The 15,084-nt window shown below is 37.8% G+C and overlaps 1 protein-coding gene across 1 annotated transcript in view; it reads right to left on the reverse strand.

Annotated features, from left to right (window-relative positions):
- The window catches only part of PTPRQ (protein tyrosine phosphatase receptor type Q), a 131,294-nt gene that overhangs the window by 13,355 nt on the left and 102,855 nt on the right, over positions 1-15,084 (reverse strand). Inside the window, exons 53-56 of the mRNA XM_063134713.1 lie at positions 13,863-13,907; positions 8,659-8,685; positions 7,914-7,995; positions 2,062-2,152 (exon numbers count right to left, since the gene is read on the reverse strand). Of these exons, the coding sequence (XP_062990783.1) occupies positions 2,062-2,152; positions 7,914-7,995; positions 8,659-8,685; positions 13,863-13,907 (245 nt within the window). The remainder of the gene's footprint in view (positions 1-2,061; positions 2,153-7,913; positions 7,996-8,658; positions 8,686-13,862; positions 13,908-15,084) is intronic.

Below are 15,084 nucleotides of genomic sequence, written 5' to 3' on the forward strand. Positions count from 1 at the left end.
GGCCTGCTCCGCCTTGCCCAGAGGCGGAGTAGAAGCGGACCGGGGACCCGTAGAAGCACGGCGAACAGAAGCGCCCATACGCGGAGCGCTTCTCCTTTCGCAGACCGATCCGATCACCATTTTGAAAAATTTCGCCCATAGGATTGCATTGCGGAAAAGAATAGGGGGATAACTGTGTTGTTTTTTAAGCTATCTTTCTGAAACTTCTTGTGCTTAGAGAGTCGTGGCTGGGAGTCATTTTGAGCCTACTCTCAGCTCTCTACATGCTGCAGTTCGCTTGCTAGAATTTTTGGAAAAATTGGGTAAAACAGCGGGAAAATGTACCTTTTTCGAAGGGCTGAGGGGCAGAGTCAACTCCCGGTCATGATCACATGATCCCAAAGTTGGAGGAGGGGATAGGCAAAACGGGTAACTTGGGATTCTGGGAATTTCTCTTTCTTAGTCTGAACGGACTTTTCCCAGTGTTTTTTAAAACAGTAGCCCCACCAAATGCACAAACACAACCTGAAATCATATACTAAGCCAATAATAAGAGATAGAAAACACAGCATTGCTACCCACCCTAACTTTGGGGAACAACTGAATAGATGTGGTGCAAGGGGATGAGCTCCCCTAGGGCATGTGGACGTGCCCAGTGCACTCTCCTGTCCTTGGAGGGCCATCAGAGCCCTCCAAAGGTAAATCACTGGAGAGAATGCCTATCATGAGTTGAAGTGATCATTTGCTTCTTAAAGACTGGTACCTAGACAGGACCAGTCAAATTGGCAGATGATTCCCCCTCCACTTGGGCACGTTCACTCCCCTCTTACTGGCAAAAGACAGATATAGCCTTTTAAAAAAAATCTTCTTGTTGTTTATTCAGCAACACTGCTGCTTTTAATTCCACCCCTCCTTTGTTTATTTATTTATTTATTTATTTATTTATTCCATTTTATATGCATTACTGGCTTTGAAACTATCCTTGGCTCACTTCCTTGTGCCCCCAGAAATGTCTGCTGCCTGCCTGCCTTCCCTCCCTCCTCCTCTGCCCACCTCGCAGGGATGCTTTTTGTGTGTCTTGCTTTGACTCAGGGGAGAAGTCCTTCCTGTGCTCAAGTTCCAAATCAATTTTTCAAGTGTGGAAGAAGATTCATATTTAAGGTTTATCTCTACTCCCCAATTCATGGCATGTTGGGATTTCCTTTGAAATGTGCCCATTGAGCTGTCTGCAGATACTGGGGTGTCCAACTTTCATAAATTCCCCAAAAATCCGGGGATGATGGGATTGGCTTGAAACTTGGCGTCCATGTGGACACATGGGTAAGCTGTCATGGGACCGAAGGTGAGGTTTCTGACATGCAAATTGACGTAGTTGTAAAATGGGACCTGATTTGGGGTGAGTTAAAAGGTTAGAGCCCCGCCAAAAATCAGGGGATGATGGGATTGCCTTGAGTCTTGGTGTGCATGTGTATCCCTGGATAAGCTATCATGGTGCTGAGTTTGAGGTTTCTAACGTGCAAATTGACGGAGCTATCGAAAGGGGTGTGAATGGGGTGCCTGATTTTCAAAAATTCCCCAAAAATCAGGGGATGATGGGATTGGCTTGAAACTTGGTGTGCGTGTGTATACCTCCATGAGGTGTCATGGTGACCAAACTTGAGGTTTCTAACTTTAACAGAAAAAAAGTTGTATATGCAAGCCTATGGGGGGTAAAAACAGAGCTCCGATCCGGATCCGGAGCTCTGCAGAGGAGCGGAGCGGACATAGGCGGAGCGGGGGAGGAGCAAAGCGGCCTGATCCGCAAACCACGGATCTGGAAGAGACACCCCCAGCACAAACTATCTATGTGGAAAATTTGGGGCAGATAGACAAGGGGAGCTTAGCTATGCCCCCCAAACTTTCATATTGGCCCTATGGGAAAAACGTGCAAAATGTTGTTCCAAACCATAACTAAGGGTGACCCCTGCTTGCATCAGGAGCTTTCTTTAAACATCAAAGTGAGATAAAATAAAAGTTCAAGAGACATTTCAAATATATTGTTCAGCTAGTGGGGGAAATAATAATTAGTAAAATGCAACATACACGGCTTGATGTTTGGAAAACGATTTTTAGATCTGTTCCAAGGAAGGTCCGCATCGGCTGAGGCAAGATCTGGAAGAAACTTGGGAAGTTCCTATAAGATAACATATATATTAGAATGTTTTTTCCAGGTTGCTTTGCAGATCTCTACTTTATTATAAATGCATATATCTTTAAATCAGCAGTGAACATACACACATGAAGTCAAGTCTCACTAGCACATACAATTTATTCATTCAGTGTGGCATATACAAGATTGGCAGTTAGAATGCGTTATTTAGAAACAATCTCATAGATTTAAAAACATTGATTTGCCTTTACCCCAAATCAGTTCATAAACCTGAAGATCTGTTTGCAAACTGGCACTATACAGAAAGGAGAAAAGAAATCCATAATTTCTTTTCTTGTTTTAATGTCCAAAGCAGAAAAATAGATATTTTTGCTGGTTATTTCACATGGTCATTTATCCCTAGTTACATGTAATCAAAAATAACAATTCTCTGGAACTGTAATGCACATTTATGGTGTGTGTCTGTGCATCCTTCTGAAAGAAAATGAGCCAACGACATCAAATAGAACACTTAAATTCAACTGTGTCATTTCAGTATGAGGACAGATTTGGGGAGTTTGAATTATATGGCATTTCTAAGGACAGCTGGTAACATTACAGAAGTCTTTCACCTCAGTGTCAACCCTTGTTACATCAGCAGTGTCAGATGCTAAACTACAGAACAGAGTGTCAGGCTGAACAATCTAAGCTTTTATGAACTTTCACCTTAGAAATCTTGATAAAGTCAGACTACCGCCTTCTGTGTTTTTGTGTGGCTTTTAAGGGAAGGAATGGAATAGGGAGAGGGCCTTTTCTTGAGCCACTTAATGTGGCAACGACAGCCTGCCTTGGTCTCACCTATCAGTAATGCATTTTTCCTGACCCTTTACTTTGGGAAAGCAATTGCTACAGTATGAGAACAAGTAAGTATTTAATCAAGCAGGGACAACTGGCAATTTGTTATTCCTCACTGACCTCTGCCTCAGTGCAGGAAGGACAGGAAGATGTATGTTGGGCATAACGAATAAGGGTAAGGAGAAGGAGGAGGGCATCACATCCCTGTTCAAAGTATTAAATATAATCTAAATACAAAGGAATGGAAGTGGCATAGGTCAGATTAAAAAGTAGAATACATCAATGATAGACTTAAAAAGACTCTCAAGAATTATACAAGAAGAGAAAGAACAGGTTTAAAATTGAATAGTTATTAAGGCTTATTGTTTTACCACTCCCCACCAGTTATCAGTGACTTCAACTAATGCACTATTGACACCAAAACATTTTTCCATAATCAGTTCAATGCTCTCCCTAATGCCACTGTTTTGAACATGGGCTAAAGCCAGTTGCTTGGGAAAAGTTCAAAACTTTGCAAAGTAAAATGATACCATGGGAAATTATTTTCTCCTACTGACTAAGCTATGACACAAAGATGGCCTTTTTGACTTTACCATTGCAAATGTATACATACATGAAAAGTAACATGGTATACAGTTAGTGTGCAAATGAGACAGAAGTTGTGGAGATGGTTTCAGGCCGTATCATTTTCCTCTTAAGGCTGAAAACACTCAGGGAAAAATCGTTGAAGACATAACAGTCATCCCAATTACCATTGTCAGATTTGCAAATTCAACCAATCTGAGATTGTTTAACAGCATGGATTCCCTCTTATGCCTAGACCATGCAGAAACACATTCTTTATAGTTCTAGTTCCATCATTTTAGGCCAATACAATATATCTACTGTTATTTTATTTATTTATTTGATAATGATACATCTCAGCACTAACAAACATTACTTACAAAAAAAGCACAAATTGCACAACCAAATATTGCACAAAAATATGAGAGCATAAAAATCAGGAATCAGCACATTAAAACCAAAGCCAATACATGACTGGGGGAGGAATTTCAGCACAGAGCAAAGATCAGGCAAAATAAAAAGGTCTTAACAGTGTGTCTCAAGATTATAGGATGGGGGCCACCTATACCTCTCTGGGAAATGTGTTTCACATTTTGGATGCTGCAACTGAAAAGGCCTATTCTTGTTTTTCCATCAACCACTCTGAGGAAGGCAAAACACTGAGCAGGGTTTCAGATGTTGCACATAGTGAGAGAACAGATTCATATGGAAGGAGGCAGTCATTCAAATATTAGTGGACAATATTAGTATTGATACTGATCACAACATTGATATGAGCCACTTCGGGAGACAATAATAGTCTGAAAAGCAGCATAAAAATGCAGTAAATAAATAATATTAGTAGACAACAGAATAGTAGAAGGCAGTATTGCTCATAAACTCGCACTGTAAAAGCATATTATGAAGGGTTACTTGTGGTAATATGTATGTATTCATTTAATAAAATATTTCTATCTGCCTTTTGGTGGGATGGGTTGTTAAGGCAGCTAGCAACATAAAATATAAAACAGTAAAGCACACCTCTAAAAACAATTTAAAACAGCACAATGGATACAAAGATAACTTCTCACATTTCAACTGATGCACATAATCAGTCATAATTTGCTCCAAGTCTTGCTTAAAAAGTCATGTCTTCACTGCCAGAAAGCAAGCAAGTGACAACAAAATCAAATGTGCCTTCAGAGGCAAGACATTCCAAGCTTCAATGTTACATTAAAGTTGATTTGGCCACATTCAGACACCATGCTAAACCAGAGCTTAGCATTATGATAACAAGTCTAGCCTCCACACTAGGCATGTACATTCCACCCGCCCCACTCCTTTAGCTCAACTATGAGAATTAGTTTGGAAACTTTCACTTCTGTTTTTGATTACCCATAGCTTGCTGTATCATCCAGTCCCAAATTGTGGTTAACATGTTGGCTGTTTTCAAACAAACCATAGTTAACCACAGATTAGCAGTTTGGACAAAATGGCAAACTATGGTTAAGCAATTGTGGAAGTGAAAGATTCTGAACTACTCTTCCTGGACACACAGAAAGAGCATGCAAGCCCAAGGTTTGCCTAGGCTCATTCACATCACAGTAACCAGTAGCATAGCACAACATCCAAACACCACCTCCATCTTGTATGCCCATCCACCACACCTCTTATGGCCAAAGGGCACAGAGCTGGGCCTCTGGTGTTGATCTGAGTGCATCGGCAAGTCCATATGGGAGGAGGTTGTCCCTGAATTACCTTACCTATTACAAAAATGTTATTTTACCACTGAATTTTTTAGCAAATTAGTTTGGTACACTGTGATTCCAAGTTTTCCTATCTTGGTAAGATGGAATTTCAGCTCTCTTGGGGGAAAAGAACTCTCCATGCAGTACTGCTTAGAAGTATCTTATGGGGAGTCCATTACTAAATACAGACCAGGACTGTTTAAGAGCCATGACCAAGAATCTGAAGAAAATCCTATTAATCTTCTCACTCTTTTGTTATTCCTTGAGAGGATGAAATATTATAATCTAATAGCATAACTCTCAATTGATTACCCCCTTCATTATTCACAGATCCAGACAATGATGGCAAATCTATAAATCCAAAATAATAAAGTCATTGGAGAATGACAAATGATTTCTGGGATAGCAAATGAGTCTATGAACACAATGCTTCTGTGATAATAAAAAAGGGTATATATTTTTAAAAATTTAAAAACTTGATAGCCATATAAAAAGTTACTTAAAAAAAATGAAGCGCTTAAGCATAGTTTAAGTATGACATAGTTATTATATGAATGTCATGCACACTTTGGAAGACCTATCTGTTTTCAACAGGATTAAATACTTGCAGTACTACTGGATGAGACACTGCGGGTTGTGATCATATTGTTTGCAATCATTTGTGAACTGTGCCTTTGACACCATACTGAGATGAATGAGAGCTAAATAAGAGCAATGAAGAGATCTCACCTAACTCCCATTTATCTCAGGGAGATTTGTACAAGAAACGTGTTGGAAGGTTGAATCCAAGTTTATGCATGCACTGTGTGTTTGTGGAATCTTCCTGGACTATAAATTAAATATTACCATAAGCTAGTTTGCTATATTCGTTCACTTTAAGAAGCAGGCTACAGTTATCCTCATGACATTGCACGTTATTCAAAAGCTGTTATGTATGGCCTTTACATGGTGGAAGAGCCTCTCTTCCTTCTACAATGCAGATGACATAACATATGAACTAGGGCCTCCATATGAATGTCTGATTACTCAAAAGTCCTGTTCATGTGATTTCTCTACTCCCCACACCAAGGAGGTAAGAAAGTCAGGTGAATACAGCCTCCAGTGTTCAACAATTCACACGGAGACTTCAGCTTATATATTACATAATTTGTACAGTGGAAAGGAGGAAAATTCTGAGAGTGCCTTGGACTGCAAGAAGATCAAACCAGTCCATATTCCAGGAAATAAAGCCAGACTGCTCACTTGAGGGAATGGTATTAAAGGCAAAACTGAAGTACTTTGGCCACATAATGAGAAGACAGGATACCCTGGAGAAGAGGCTGATGCTAGGGAAAGTGGAAGGCAAAAGGAAGAGGGGCCGACCAAGGGCAAGATGGATGGATGATATTCTGGAGGTGACAGACTTGACCTTGGGGGAGCTAGGGGTGGCAACGGCCGACAGAAAGCTCTGGCGTGGGCTGGTCCATGAATTCACGAAGAGTCAGAAGCGACTGAACAAATAAACAACAACAACAGTGGAAAGGAAGGAACAAATACCATCACACAAAGGCCCCAGATAATGAATGAACTGAGCAAAAGTTAGAAACCGGGCATTTACATCAAGTGAATCAGGATTGTATCCAGAGAAGGTACAGTCCACAATCTACTTAACTTTAATATTCACAATTAAAGTAAATTTAATTTAAAGTAAAGTATATTTCTTAAGAGCAAGTGGACTGAGAATTGCAGTTTAAGTTTGTATATATCTGACAATTCTCTTTACAGTATGATACAAGCTCTACTATAATATACTCACAAAAATCTAATAGAGTACAACAGTATTAATAAAATATATAATTTTAAGAAGTAAACCAGTGTTTCTCAAACATGTTGATATTGGATTCTCCTTCTATATATTCTACCTTTTGTCCTTGTCTCTCTCTGTGGCAAGGCAGCATCAATAATTGGTTCTACAGAAGAGCATGCTTTTGCATCTTTCATGTACATGCAGTTAATAGTGGATCGGATCATTAATATAACACCAGCATTAGAGAAGGGAACAGAACAACACATCTTTGAACTCTTCCTGATACACCATTCAAATTAAGCAGCAATTCTTTCCAAATCAACTTGGAGGGATGTGACATGTGGGGGAGCAGTAACCTCATACCCAATAACTTTTGTAAACTGCCCAGAGAGCTTCGGCTATGAGGCGGTATATAAATGTAATAAATAATAATAATAATCCAAGAGGAAGGGTTCACCTGCATCAGGATCTTATTTCATTCTGAAACCTCATGCCCATATTCAAGATATTCCATGCCCTTCAAGGGGCATCCCTCTCCCAGTGTAAGAGTCACTGATATAAACTTTTAATCACACACAAATATATAGCAAAAATTGAGGTTTTAATATGTATTTTTTCAGCTCATGAATATGTTGTTTTTACATGGGTGGCTTAAGAAAAATCACTGTATGAATAAATCTGATCATACTGCAATAAGAAGACAGTAGTACCCAAATGAGTGTAGCATTACTTTCTAAACAATCAAGTTGGTAATTGAGTATTGATGATCAAGGCCAGACTACTTTGTGGCCTTGCCTGCTTAAAATGGACATGAAATGTGACACATGAAACGAGTGGAGGTCTTGCAATGTTGTGACAACTGCTGGTAACATACCGAAAATTCTTCCTGAAACTTTAGGTTGTTGTTTGTACAAAGCTCTTCAACATGTTGTAGAAAACATTTCTTGCCTATTGGCCTAGAAATAAGGAGAAATGAGTTAAGGTAGCTTAGGGCTTAAAAAGAAGTGTCTATCCAGAAGAACGTTAAAATACTGTTTTCCACATGTATAATAAAATTAAGAGAAATATAGTTAAATGAATAGTTTACAAAAGGAAACTGTTTAGTTTAGGTTTGGAATTCTTTTGAAATAATAACCTTTCCCCACTTTAACTGCCCCTTATTTAGGTGATATAACACAACTGTTGTCTACAAACTGTGTTTTACAAACGTGATTATTCCAAAATGCAATCTTTTGATATTTATGTATATTTCTAAGTCACCTTTCAGTTCAATGGAAGCACATAATGCTTCTTTTGTCACACAGAAACCACTTTATACAATACAGGGCTTTAGATACATAAAATATAGCAGTGACTTCATTCCCATAATGACATGGTTTTTAAACCCCAAGGAGTTAAATATCCCTGTATTACTTGCCAAGCTAAAACACAGACATGCAGGTTTCACCCCAGAGAGAGAGAAAGCATTTCTCCAGTTACCATGCAATTAGTCATGCTTTTATGATTTATACACAGCTTGGAGCTTTTTCTAATAAATATACAAAAAGGAACCACACATTACGACTCATCAAACTAAAATATATCTATAGCCACAATGTAAAAATCAGCAGTCAACTTACTTGATGGATTTTCTATAACTAAGTAACCTGCAACAGAGATTATGTTAAATGAGGTAAGTTGTGAAACAGATAACATTTTGCATTCTGGTTAAGTTTTTGACGCAACAGAGAGAAAAACTAAGGAGTTAAAAGTGCATTCAGTATTTCCAGTGATTCATTTTTAAGTGAATTTTAAAATTGCTGACTCATGGGATATTAAAGCAAGTGTGCGAATACTATGGGAAAGATCTAGGCACTATGACATTTCAAGTTTGATTGGTATAGTGTAAGATAATTAAGCACAAGTGCTTTGTGGACAAAAGTCATATTTGCTGGGTTTTTAGAGGAAAGTTTACACTATTATTCTTTTTATATCCTCTTCAAACTCCTGTGCTCACAAAAGTCAAAAGAAAATTCCTTCATCAAGGTCAATGTTATTACAGCTTGATATGCCATAGTATTCTTGTGTTCCATAGAAAGCTTTTTAAAGCACACACAGAGGAACACTTGATGTAATCGTATGCTTCATATATGTCTGCATTTTTTTTTTGCTTGTCAGGATCAAGCAAAATTGATCCGCACGTAAAGTTACAAGTGGCCAATGTCTTGAGTTTGGGCAGGGTTCCTTCAGAGGTTGGATGGTCTGGGGCTTGACTCCTCCCAGCAACTCTTTTTAGAAGCCAGATCCTCTCTCTGCCTGAACATATCATCGGGCTCATCCTCTATAGATATTTGGCAGCGAACACTCTATTTCCCTCCCAGGCTCAAGAAGTTGGCAGGTGCTGCTAATTTTGGGAAATGAGCGGTCATCTCCAGGATGACCTCTCATTTCTTGAAGAGAAATGTGCTACATTTTAAAGTAGCACATGATGCTTTCTTATACTACTTTTGGCATGGGATCTAGACCCTCCAGATGGATGCAGCAACTGCAAAGGAAGGAGCAATTTAAAAGTTTGAGTAATACTGGAAAATGAAACTGCAATACAAATAAATATATTTATTTTGGGGATATATATTCACAGACTGAATTCCCAAGCTATGAAATATGAGTGGGATGTGAGAACAAAAAATAATTTCTGAAGAATTATGACTTCTAGTTATTCCAATAAAGGTTTCTAACACTTGACAAGTTTCCCACATACTTTTACACCATGGTATTACAATGAAGAAGCTAAACCCTAATGGCCATTTCTTTTCTGTCTGTATTTAGGCATATTTAGAAAGTGTACTGGCTTCAATGTAATTGGTTGGACAAATTCCCAGTTTTATAACCGGATTTCAATGGAAGTTGTTAGGAATTTCACTTATTACAACCAACCAATTCAGAATTCAGTTGCTGAATGTGAATGTAGTAATCCACTAGCTAAGACTCATGGCAGTAGGAAGTTGCTGAAATATTTCCCATGAACTATGTAAATCTAACCAAGAAAATATCAGGAGACCTATCCAATTCAGAAAGAACATTTTACAAAGATAATAAAAATATGAATTACATATTTGACATCATAATATTAATAAATACATTTAAATGACTTTTTAAGTGAAGTGAAGTATGAATAGGAATGTTCTGCTAATAAACATAAAGGGTAGAATCTAATACAGCCACTCCACCCTCTGTTGGTGCCGCAGCACTCTCAGGGCCAATCCCCTGGTCAACAAAGAATTAGCCATTCTAAAAGTAACACTGGAAATGAGCAGAAATATTCATTTCCAGAACGGGACTGGTCAGCTGAGCTCCCTTCTACAAACTCTCCTGTTTATGATCATTTCTGCTCATTTCAGATTACTTCAGGAACTGCTAGGTTCCTTTTGTGATAGTATGAGGTCCCACTAGGGCATGGCCAGCATTAGACACTCCCCAAGACATTTTTACTGAAAATCTTTGTAAACCGCCCAGAGAGCTTCAGCTATGGGGAGGTATATAAATGTAATAGATAAATAAAATGCTGCTTTTAAAGTATTTCTCAAAGAAATATTTGCACCTTCTTAGTTGAAGAAGCCAGGTAATTAAATTCAAGAACTTTAAAATCTAAAAACTATAGATAAAAAGGGAAAAAAATCATGTGTCTTCAAAATTACAGAATTTCATTTTAGCTGAATTTTGGATTGTGCTTCATCTATACCATATATCAGTTCAGATATCTAATGTACAGAATATAGTTTTGAAGATTTGGCCCTTATCCTTCATGAAATTCCAGAAAGAATGAACAGCACACTGACAAATGCTCTTTTTACTAACCTAGTGCTAGATTCAGATAAAAACTATACTTGATTGCAATTTTCTAGTCACCTAAGAATACTGGTTGTTTTATTCTGCATTAGGAAAATGAAACAATGCAAGGAGATTTGCAATCCTATTCATGTTTACTTGGAAGTAAATTTCTTTATGGTTCTTAGATTTTTGAAAGATATCAGATATGGTTCTGGCAGTAGCTTGGCTTTATTCACTTAACACCCTAGTTCACTTGCAGCCTGATCCCCTGAACATTTGGAAATATATGCCATCAGGTTAGGTAGAGCTTCAACTCATGAAAATTTGAGTAAGATTGCAGCTTACAGTGTTATAATCATAACCAAGACAAGTGTAATCTTGATTGAAACAGCCTGATCCATCAAGGGTAACTTAACATATGAGAACAGGCTTCTGCGTACAAATAACTCTTCTGGATCAGGTTCCATGGGGGTAACAGTGCCACCTAGCATGAAACAGTAAATGTGCAGCAATCTTTGCTGAATCAGTGCCATATGCACAGTTCCAAACAGAAGGTAAGAGCAGATGGTGCTGATCATCTGTTTGGGGACTAAGGACATTCATCCTTCCATCCTCCAATGGGTAATCAGAATAGGGCAGTTTTTGAACAGGAAGATTATTGTATACAGAACCATAGGATATATGCGACTGGATTGGAACCAACCAACACTAAGCTCATTAGGTAATTGCTAATATATATGAATTTATCCCCCCTCCCCCATCAGCTTCATTATGCAGGAAGTTGTACTAATCTGTAGGAGAATAAGAACCTACTCACAAGAACATTATCTAAGAAATTCAAATGCATTCTGTGAAAGAAATGTTAACTTACTCAGGACACAGTAATAAGACTTACAGAAAATGGAAGATTACCAACACAGTGATTTTCTCCCAATTACTGACTAGTACTATCATTGCAATATAACTACATGCGAGAAAACTATGCAAGAGACCCAAGTCTCAGGATGTTTTATGCAGTGATTCAAAGCAGTTCAATGGACAAACCTCCCATTACAGTTTGGAAAAGACATTTTAAGATTATTGTAAATATTTCTATACAAAAACAACTGCAGTATATGAGAGTTTGTAATATTTATCTTGTCTTGAATGATACGTGAAGCCTTTGAGCCTAGCTGAAGTTTCAGTTCAGTATGACTTTTTCCCTTTCCCCCTCATTCAAGTTATTTGACTAGATTTAAAAAGAACCCATTTATTTATGTTGGCAATGGTGACTGGAGTTCATGTTGTCACACAGAATCAGCTTACTCCCTGGGTCAGTCAGTTGAAATCTATTGGGAATTACATCTTGTTCAATAGAAAGCCACAGAAATGAATATGTAGACTAAAGGCTTAACTCATAAGCACCAAAAGCACTTGATAGGAATAACCAAGGAAATAATTTTCAACAAGTTAAATGAGATCTTCATAGGTCTAACCCCTCAAAGATAGTATAGAACAATAATTCCTTATGAAAAGCCCTTATAACACTTCCCCCCCTAAACTACCAGGCTGGAACTTAATACCAGACCTTAGATTACTTCATAATAGTCTAAAGGAGGATGGAGGTGCTGTGGCCTTCAAGATGTTTTGGGCTACAGATCCACTATTGCTCTGGCATAGGCTAAGGCTGGCTTAAGCCCTAGCCTATGATGGCTAGGGCTTAGACCCCTGGTCTCAGACATAAACACACACACCCTCTCTCTCTCTCTCTCTCTCTCTACACACACACACACACACACACACACAGAACATATTTTATTTTTTACCTGGCAACCCTCAAAGTACTTTTCATCCCAAATATTTTGTGTGAAAAGTAATTTGTCACCCATCTAATGCATCATTGATGTTATGAGTAAAATATAGAATATTATTGTGTACTTATCAGAAGCACATATTGTATGTGCTGTTTTTTCAACTTTTAAAATGTTTATTAAAAAGCACACGCACACACACACACACACACTTAGAAATCATATTACATTTTCATGAGGCTATTTTACATTTTATGGTATTCTTTTCATATGGTGGTTTAAGAAAACTGCAATATACAATTCTGAATCCTGATCACCACACAAACACTATTTGCAAAACACAAAATGCAAATACCTAATATCATCTAGGAACTTTTTTTCTTTTCATTGTTGTTTCAGTATGAGAATTATAGTACAACACCAATAGTAACTTGTATTGTCATTTTTTTCCACTTCAAGGTGACTCTCTGCAATCACCTCACAGGAACTGAGTTGTTGGAAGATTCTAAATTGCTTTAGTCTTCAGGACAACACAGCTTTGGCAAACCTCAAAAGTAAACCCTACTAAGCTTGAGTTGAACCTTTCCTAAACAGATTTCTATCATTTCACCACAGGTAAAATGATTACTTGAATCTACTCAAAGGGCCTTTTTAGGTGACCTTCTCACACTATAAATATGCAGCTGTTGCTCAGATTTTCCATGTGATCCACATGACTGTTTACAAGAAAGGACCTCAATTTCAGCCCTTTAAAAAGAAAAGAATAAGTTGCAAACACCAGCAATGCTTCCTCTTCTCCCATATAACAATGTCCAGCCATTGTGTAAACCTTTTTCTTTTTAAATTTATGTTTTGAAAGCTCTGTGTGTGTGTTTTATCCTGATTTGTGTTTTTAAAGCAGAAAACATGTTATCTACCCACACAGCAGGGCTACCTATCAACTATCAGTGTGTGGGAATAGGATATTTCACTACTGATGCTGGATCAAGCATGTGCTAATATAGCACTAGTGATAACATCTCAATTTTTCTGTCATCTGGAAAGACTGTGCATTGCCTATTAATGATATGAAAACAAACGTTATCATAACCCAGTATTAAAGGTTTCAAAATGCACTAAGAAAAACGTTGTTTCAGATGAACATCAATAGAGCCTAATATCACACAAATGAACACAGCACATTGGAAACCACACATGGACTCTTCAGCCATGCAGTAACTTACTGGATGACAAATATCTCCTTGCGTCTAAAGAAAAAGGAAGAATATCTGGAAACAAAATCCATTCATAATTAAGTATTCAAACAGAGACTGGCATTCTTATTCAGATAAAAGGTTACATATGTTAACGTGCAGACACTGAAATAAATTCAATGACATTTTTTTTTAAAAAAAATGAAGTTTAAATGCAAGAAAGTGTTAGGTTTATAAAGTTCTTCATCTGTCTCCTGAAGTAAATATTTCCATTATGTTAACAATTTTTTAGTTGAATAGGCATTCTAGGCTCGCAAACTGTGGCACATTTATCAGTCCTGTAGATGATTCTTCATGCTCTGCAAAGGACCACTCAACTTCAAAATGCTGCTAGCCACCTACGGTTTGTGAGATTTCCCGGGCAAGGTTAGGTAAGCCATCCATCTTTGAGCTAATTAATATGTTACATTAAGTGGCTGCCACCACAAATAATATAATTTGCAACAGAAACATTGGTGAAAAAGTAACTTGGCTTTCCAGCCTTACCAAGGAAGGTATTTGAGAGACTGCAAGTTTGCAAGTCAGCATATGTAAATATTCCTTGGCTTTAATAGGACTTATAATTGTTGAAAGAATTCACTACCACAACCCTCATTAAATTAGCACAGTTTTCTATAACAATACACTTATCATTTATTCAATACCTAAAATAACTAGATTTTACACAAAAATTAAATAGGAAGCTGGCTAATAACTAGTCTAAATTTTCTATAGAAGTTAGAATATTTAAATAATTTTAGACCTCACCTCCTGCACTGACTGGGGGGAGGGGGGAACCAGTTTTTTTCCTCTGAGGTTCTATATGTATTAAAGATCAGTTTTCAAGTTAAGCTCATTGGCAGTACATGCAGAAATCAGCCATATTCATGAGCATACTCAATCGCACAGAGGGGTAATTCATACATTAAGGTCTTCATGGGAACTGCAAGTATATGGGAGCCAAGGAGAGGGTGTAATTGTCTGTATCCTGGCCAATAGTTATGATTGCTGTCACAAATGTGAACCAATTCTTTGTCAAGCTAGGGTAAGCTCATGAACTCAGGACACTAGGAGCTTATTATAGTCATGAGTTGACTATAATAATATACATCTCATTCAATGTTCAATGAGTATATCTCACTCACTGCAAGTGCATGACACCTTGCACTTACTTAACTTGTCAAAATAGGTGGAAGACCCATTAAACTGTGCC

Source organism: Elgaria multicarinata, chromosome 9, assembly GCF_023053635.1.
Source record: "Elgaria multicarinata webbii isolate HBS135686 ecotype San Diego chromosome 9, rElgMul1.1.pri, whole genome shotgun sequence".
Taxonomy (NCBI): domain Eukaryota; kingdom Metazoa; phylum Chordata; class Lepidosauria; order Squamata; family Anguidae; genus Elgaria; species Elgaria multicarinata.